Source organism: Gavialis gangeticus, unplaced genomic scaffold, assembly GCF_001723915.1.
Source record: "Gavialis gangeticus isolate Ggan-Ray unplaced genomic scaffold, GavGan_comp1, whole genome shotgun sequence".
NCBI lineage: Eukaryota > Metazoa > Chordata > Crocodylia > Gavialidae > Gavialis > Gavialis gangeticus.
In genome coordinates, this window is record NW_017729025.1 from 154,970,130 (window position 1) to 154,978,506 (window position 8,377).

General features: G+C 47.7%; 1 protein-coding gene across 3 annotated transcripts in view; it reads right to left on the minus strand.

Annotated features, from left to right (window-relative positions):
* Positions 1 to 1,110: 1,110 nt before the first annotated feature.
* LOC109299229 (USP6 N-terminal-like protein) overlaps positions 1,111 to 8,377 on the minus strand; it is a 261,923-nt gene continuing 254,656 nt past the window's right edge. For all 3 annotated transcript variants that reach the window (XM_019519819.1, XM_019519817.1, XM_019519818.1), the window contains 3 exons: positions 7,155 to 7,254; positions 5,032 to 5,184; positions 1,111 to 3,085 (listed from right to left, as the gene is read on the minus strand). In XM_019519819.1, coding sequence (XP_019375364.1) covers positions 1,365 to 3,085; positions 5,032 to 5,184; positions 7,155 to 7,254 — 1,974 coding nt within the window. In that variant the 3' untranslated portion in view covers positions 1,111 to 1,364. The remainder of the gene's footprint in view (positions 3,086 to 5,031; positions 5,185 to 7,154; positions 7,255 to 8,377) is intronic.

Below are 8,377 nucleotides of genomic sequence, written 5' to 3' on the forward strand. Positions count from 1 at the left end.
GCTGCCCTTTCAGTGTGATGAGCAGACACAAGTGGCAGCCGTCTTGACAGCTGGGTGGTCTATACAGTGTCTCTGGGCAGGCTCCTTTTCCAGCAAAGAAAACAGCTTCCCCACTTAAAACATGCACCCCAATTCTGGCAAGCTGATTTTGTGGGGAGGGAAAAGATGTGTGTCATATGGAAGAAAACACAGTACCTCCACCATTTACTGATGGAAATACTACCCCCATCTTATTAACCCACTTATATGGGGGTTAGTAACTGACCATGGCAGCAGCCTCCTTACTTCTCTTTTCATCAGCTGTAAGGCAGTATACCAGCACATCATCCTCGCTGCCCGGAGGAAAGGACAGCAGATAGGCTATTGGAGAACTCACAGCAGCTGAGATCCAGCCTTTCATCACCCATGGGGATTCAAGGAAACAGTGTGTGTTCAGTGAACCCGTCTGAGCCTATCATGGGGAGGGGCATGGCTTAGTCAACTTGCCCACCTCAGCCTCCTCTTGCAGCAGAAAGGAACTTGGCTTTCTGAGTTTCCTTTGGTGTAACACTACAAAACCCCAACTGAGGACAGTGGAAGTCATCTGCACAGAGCACTCAGATCCCCTTCAGGAAATCTCCTGTACGCAGGGGGCTGGAGAACAAGGAGGGGCAGGCTCCACGGCCCCACTTCACTCTCAGTGAGAGGATGCACAGATGCAAAGCAGTGCTCCATGGGACACCTGGCATAAAGCTGACTATTGCATAGACATTACAGAAGGCTGGCTCCCTGGCTGAGACTACCAAAACCTTGTGTGGAAAGCTGCAAAATACAAGGACGCCAAACAAATCTATTGCTGCAAAGGCATCGAAAGAAATGCTACCGGCCACACTGACCGAGCCCTTGTCCGTCTCTAAAGAAAGCCTCTCTTCTCTCTCCAGTGCTTCCTGTCTGCCTGGAAGAACGATTCAGACTTCTCTGCGTCAGGGCTGTTCTTGTGTTTACAGAAACTAAACTCAGGGCCATGACCCAAAGATCTTTTCTTGGAGAAAAGATTGACCAGCTTTGCCTCTCTCTCTCACCATATGAATGATGGGAATTAAAAAAAAATTGAAAGCACTTTGTGATTTGTTCATAGAAAAGAAAGCACGGATATTTTTTAACCGCCTCCTGGTACCAGCACATTTGTAATACTGAGAACAATTCCCACTCCTGTCCAACTTAGCGTTGCCCCAGGCAGTCGTACCTAGCACAACCCAACCTGCCATCGCCTCCTCTCTCTACCCTGGGCTGCGTTGCCTTTTAGAGGCAAACCTTATTTTCAGGCTGTCTCTAGAACAGACAAGGTAACATGATGAGAGTCCTCTCTTCACTCTCTAGCCCTGCTAAAATGACTCTGATTTGGACATTTGTGCTGGGGGCCAAGGGGGCAGATGAAAACTGTTCTCCGAATGGGTTTTGGCAATCTTGGGTGGTATTTTTGGCTTTGGGCTGAGAGGGGGACGTGGGTCCCTCAGCGCATTTACTGCTGTCTGGACAGTCTTTTTGGCAGCCACAGCCTTGAGTTCTGCTGTGGGAGGAAGGGCCCCTCCATCATCTGCCCTAGAGGCAGCAGCCACACGAGGGCTAGCCTCTTGCAAAGGCAGCGCCATTCGCTTTCTGTTCAAGCAGTCTTGCTCTGTGGCATGAGCCAAATGAAGTGGGGTGGTGGTCTTTACAATTTTATAGGGGCTGTTTTGCTCCTTCAGGGTTGGGGATGACATATGGTGGGAATGGAGACCCTCTGCCAGCTGAACCACTCTGGGGCCAAGTGTAGGTAAGACTGGCACACTGCCACTGCTGCCAGAAGGCCTTTGGTGAGGGAGGGAGTTGAAGGCTGAGCAGCCCAGCCCCAGGGGCTGCTGGGTTGAGTCTCCGCACCCATGTGCGTGCCTCTGCAGATCTGCAATCTCACCCACGGATGCTGATTTGGGTACCGAGCATTTGAGATCCAGTTTCTCATGTGGCATTATGCCACTGAGTTTCTCCATGCTGGACGCCTGCCCAGAAGGTTTGTCCTCTCTGCTCTCCCACTCAGGAAAGTTATCATACTGAGACACATTAGAAGGCCGTCGCCTTCCATCCAGGAGAGGAAGAGGGAGAGTTACCAGAGTCTTCTCCATGCCCATGAGAGGCGCTTGCGCTTCCTCTGGCAAAGCCTGAGGAGCAAGATCCTGTTCTGATGGTGGGAAGAGCTCTGGACACGGAGGCCACGGCTGTTCTTCCAGAGAGGGTGGAGCAACTCCTTCTGGTATATCCACAGAGGAGGTGGTGGTGCTCGTGTCTTGAGGGCTTGGCACATTTGGAATGGTGGATTCCAAGGAGCTCTGCTCCGTGAGGGAGGGGAGAGATGGTGTTGGCTCTGGGGACTCTCCTCCTGCTGACGTGTGGTTGTGATCAATGGGCAAATCTCCCTGGGGGTTCTGGCTTGGCTCACCCATCTCACTAGCCAAGCTGTCCACTGCTACCACATCAGGCTGTTCTTGTGGCAGTGTCTGTAACTGAGCAGCCGAAGAAACAATGCAGCATGTGTTGCCAACATCAGGAGAGGGAGAATTTTCTTGCAGGTCCTCTTTACATCTCCCAGCACTAAGAACCTGAGGATCTTCTTGGGAGGGAGTCATCCTGCTCACTGCAGGTACCTCCTGGCTTTCCAGGAGGGCCTGAATTTCATTCTCCTCTGGCAAAGACAACTCCTGTGATGGGCTTTCACTAGCCACTTCCTTTGGTGGTTCCACCTGTTTTTTCCCTCCTTGCTGGGTTTCCTCGTGGTCCTTTAATGGATCCTGATGCATGTCTGTGGTGGCTGCTGCTGCTGCTGCTGGGGAGGGAGATCCATCCTGCTGGAGTGCAAGGGTCCTGTCCTTTATTGCCACAGTCTCATTGCAGGTAATATCATTCAGATGTATGGAGCTATTGTTTGGCAGTGACTGCTTTGCATCTCTTTCTGGACTGAGGTCACCCACTGTTTTATTCTGGCCATTGGCTGCAATGCTGGGCTTCACTGCCATGAGATTTAAAGAAAGCTCCAGTCCCAGTGGCTTCTTTGGGAATTCTTCAGGCTTTGCTACAGAGAAAAGAAAAAGCCAAACAAGCACAGGTTAGTTCATTTTCAGTAAGTCCTTTCCTAAGCCCTTACCATGAGCTAGTGGCAGGGATTCAGATTTTACCTTGTTAACATCAGCTGTTCAGGAAAAAACTATCTAGTTGTTCAACACAAGCCGCAGGTGAGAGACAATGATGGTGGATCATTCATTCATCTTCCTGAGCCCATCTGCCTGTGACTCGTCTGTCACACAGCAGAGCCTTTAAACTACACAGATGCCTTGACAGAATCCCAGCTCAGTATCCTCATGTTCTACCAGGGCCACCCTCACCCTCTGTCATTTAAATGTCTTGTTTCCAGGCACAGTTTCTTTTCTACTAATGATTATTTTGCTGGGAGAGGAATCCTAAGGGAGTTAGGTGCCTGTGTATCAAAGGGACTTATGCAGCCCATCCCTTTGGGTACTGTCAAGAGTCCAAGCCTGACTCTCTGTTGATGTAGACAGCACCAATTAGTCCTTCTGTGGCTAGCTCTGGTCCAGTTGCCTTCTTCCTAAATTAGGAATGTCAGGATTTGACTCAGAGCATCCCTATCACTTCCAAGCTTGAACACTTCCTCCCCTTAATGAAATTATAGTAACACAAATGCAGCAATCAATTTAGATTTAGATGGGCTTCTCACCAAATGTGATACTATCTGACCAGCAGAATGGGTCTCTGAGTCATTAACGTGTTGGCTATTTCATAGGGTAGTTATAGAAGCTGGGATTGTTATGCTTAACACTAACTTGCAATGGAGAAAAAGGCATGCTTTAATGCAGGTCCTCTATAGTGTATAAAAGGAAATCTCTAGCAGGGCTCATTTAACAACAAAATTTTTTGTTCTGTTGGGGCTTAATAGTATGGAGTTAGGTGTTGTGTTATGCTGTGGCTGTCCATTAGACCAGAATCACTTGCCTGTTCAGATATTCGCTCCCTAACTCTGGGAGCTTGGATTAAAGTCAAACTAGCTCCAACCCTCCCTGACATGAAGTCTGCAGAACCCCATGGCCCTTGGGCAGTTCCTAGTTTCCATCTGATAGAGGAATGAACCAAAATGAACTGGGAGAGAACTGAAGACTACATGCAGTGCCTCTAAACTGTTCTTCGCCTTACTGGTGGGGTCAGGGTGTAGTGTCTCTAGGCAGCTAATGAACATTTCATTTATTCTGTACTAGGAGACTTCCTCCTCATTGTGCCTAACGAAGGATTTATGCAGACGGGGCTCTAGTCACTCACCTCGAGGGCAGTTACCATGGCAGCCCTAACCCTGCATGACACACAAAATACTTCTCACTGGCATGACAGAGGCTAATGACTGGGAAGTTCGTGCACACGGGGACCCTGATTAATTACGGCAGCACGCACATGCTGCAGGTACAACCTCTGCTTCTATTCAAACATGTAAAGATACTGAGTGTCCTGAGCAATGACGTGGCTGGGAGCAGCAGATGCATGCACACACACAAACACATGCACACACAACTCAGGGTGAAAAATCACAACTGACAAATCACTCCAGGAGCCAAATTTTCAAGAGTTCAGTTCCAACTGCAACGTTCAGACCAGCAGTGATGGGTTTCTAGTGACAGCTGCCAGAGCTGGGTGCTTGGCTTTTCTGACAAATCCAGCCTCACATTGCCAGAGAAACTCTTGGCCTTAAACCAGAGCAGTGACACAAATTCACCTGTGCCCCAGATCACCCTGTCTGTGACAGATCTCAAATGGAATGGGACAGCAGGACCATGTCATCCCCTGTATACCACACAGCAGTCAGCCTTTGATGGCTGCCCAGGGTTAGCAAAAACTCCATTAGTCTGAAGGATATGGTAAGAACTGGCAAAAAGGGGTTAATAATTCCAACAGGTTGGCCTCATCCCAGGCTGTAGGGAACCTATGGAATTAATGCTGGCTTCATGCTAGACCTACCTGGAGGCGGAAGGTCAAATTTTGCTTTGCGCAGCTCGACCATGGACACTTGCAGTTGTTCGATAACAGCGTCATCTTCATAGTGCAGAGATGAAGAAATTTTCTCCTGTAGGAATTCACGTAAGTCTTCCAGGGACATCTTCAGCAAGCGTTCTAGTGGAAGGTAGAAAGCGCAGTGCAATAAGAGGCCATCATAGTACCACAATTAGATTTTTTTCTGGCTAACCCAGCTAGGTGCAGAGTATATTTGACTGGATCAGCTGTTTTAAAGCTAATAACAGCAGGGAAGTTGCTTACATGTCAAAATTAATATCTGGGGAAGAAGAAACAATGCATGTCAAAGGAGGGTTTCCTTCTCTCAGGGGCTGTTTGTGGTTCTTTCTCTCAAGTGAACTTGAGTCCCAGGTCTGGTGAGAGTCAATTAACATGTGCAGCATTGTTCGGATGCAGTTCTTGGTGACATGAACAGGATCAGTCATACGGTTAAAGGCAAGCACATTTGCATACTATAAAATCAGGGTCTCGGCTCGATTCATGGGGACAGGTGGGGGGGGAAGTGCTTGTGTGTTTCACGACTGTTTGTGAGAGTTCTCTTTTACACCGCTAGGGGGAGTATGGCTGCACACTATGTGTGCTGCCGAGACAAGTAATGCAACACAGGGACCTAGCCTAGGGCCATTCAGGGCAGCTCCTCAGAACTAGTGCTTTCCACTATTCAGGTATCAAACAGATGACTTGACAGTCATCCGTGACATCACAAGAAGGACTGCAGTGGGCTACCAATCCTACCCCACAGTGTATCAAGGCTTCCGTTTCCCAGCCTTCCTCTTTGTTCCCTTCATAGGCATAACCCAGGTCCTGTATATTTTTAATTGCCAAGAAGGTTATCTTAATAAAAAGTACCATAAGCTTGGAATGGATATTTCCAGATGTGAATGTGCAGACAAGCTGCACAGAGCCAGTCACAAGTTGCACCCCACCAATCTAAAAGTGATCGTCATATGACAGGCCTCTAATAAATAGCACTCTCATGTAACTCTGATCATATCATCTGCAGCCTGCCCACTTGCCTGATTTGCAATATTTCACATTTCAGAGCAGCTTTAAACTTCTGCACCCTCCCTTTTTTTTTAACCTCCTCTATTGAAACAATTCCACAGGCTCCAGGCCCCCACAATACTTCACTCCTTGCCCAGTCACAGGTTTGAGATCAAGTCTCAATCTTATGACCCACCAGGGATGCAAAGAAAAATTAGCACCAAGGAAAAGGAGATTTCTGGCTTCCCAGTGAGACCACCAGGAATTGCCCCACGAAGTCCTGAGGGTCTCAGGAAACCTAATGTTAGGGCAGTGATAGTTTTTATTTAGAGAAAAGCTATTTTAGCTTTTTTAAGTTTAAAAAAAGTTCACACATTTTTCTTTCTCCCTCTGACTCCTATTAAATTGAACTAAGAAACACAATTTTGCAGGGGGAGGCATAGAAAATAAAAATAGGTCCGCTAACATCTTAAAAAGGTCTTTATAATCCTCCTGAAATACTTCAAAGGGAAACTCTCTCACATGCTCACATGTACCAAACAGAGTAGCTGGCGGCAGAACAATGTGTCACATACTGTACACAGCTGTATACATTGGGTGGAACAATTCAACACAGGGGAATGTTTTCTGTGTTACTGCCTCAGCAGAGGAGATGTTCCTTTGCTGGAGTGGGAACAGCACACCGTGGGTTCAAACTGCAACCAACCAATGCTTGTGCATCTGCCTGAACCAGAGTTCCAACCAGGGCCTGCTGAGAGGATGCGAAAAGCTGCATCCTTCTGTGGTACCCAGCAGAGGTTGCTGTGGTACCATATTTAAGTGAATCCAATGACAGGAAAATAAAAATCAATAGTGAGGCCTCATCGTCAACCAAAAATGAGCTAAGTTCAGGCATGGTATGAATGAATGCAACTCTAGGAGACCAATTAGAGCATGAGAAAGACTTTCAGAGCCATGCTGGGATTTTCTTTTCATAAACCCTTCTGCCTATGGAGGTTAAATTCTAAAACCCAAATCCCAGGCTCTTCACAATGGGATCACCTGTGCCACACAGAAAAGTTGAGTCATCCTATTGAATACCTTACTTTTGTGCAGCTTGAGGATGGTGTAAGCCATAGATGTCAGAACCCGCTCTCCTTCCAGGATGTAGATATCCCACAGCCGCAAGGTGAGAGTAAATGGTGTCTGTACATGAAAAGGAAGCTGGTTAGGATGGTCCAGACCCTTCTCCCTGAGGTTATGCTGACTAGATAGATGCACTTGAGGACTGTGGCACACAGGCAGGAGCATACACATCCCCATTACCTTTGGTTAAAAATAGCAGTCAACACCACTTTACTGGCCAAGCAGCCATAGCAAAGGTGGACACAAGTTCTTTCTTTGGGACTGCATGGTGACAACAGTCAGCCTAAGCATAATTACAGGATGCCTTACCTTGCAAAGCCACCCTCCTTACACCCAAGTTCTGCACATATGTAAGAGCTTTGTTATTTTCAAGTTGGAGTCCAAGAGCCAATGGCCCATTTAAGTTGGACATCCTAGGCCTGACTGTCTAGGGCAGTGGGGACCAGCATTTTTGGCAGGTGTGCCACAAAGTAGCCCCACACCCTCCCTGAGTGCCACTCTGATCCCTTTCCTCTGTCCAAGCTGCACCTTCATTTTCTGGTCCCAATTCTGTGCTCCCACCTGCTCTGTTGCTCTGCTTTCTGTGTCCTGGCCTTTGCTACTTTGCTGCCTGCCCCCTCTCTAATCTACTGCATACCAGACACAGACTCCCTGTGCCACAGGTTAGCCACTTCAGTCTAAGGCTTCTTTGTACCATCTGGTTGAACAACGGTACGCTGTAGGCCATAGGGTAGGGGATTTCTCTAATGCAAATGAGGCCTTGTGTGGCCTATAGCCACCTACTGCCACTCCATATGGCTACAAAGGTGTTGCAGGGGAAAAGGAGGAGCTGCACAGGCTCTTAAGTATACCACTGATTCCTGTATGCTGGAGTGTTTTAAAAGGACCATAAGAAGCGTTTAGGGCATGACCCAGAACTACTTAAATAGGAGTCATTTGATTTTCAAAGGTGTCATGCAACCTTATTTCTGAGGGATGCCAAGGAGAGCTGCAAGTGCCTTAAGGATCATGCAAATCATCCTGTACTATTGTGCTGTTGTAGGGCTATGTATTTAGGACCCAGAACTTACGCCCATAGTTTGAAAATTTGGGCCTTAACAGTTAATTTAATTCATGCAACATTAACATGTTGGGGAGCAGGGGAGAAGGGAGCAGGGTGCACGTGTGCCACCCACACGTGTGC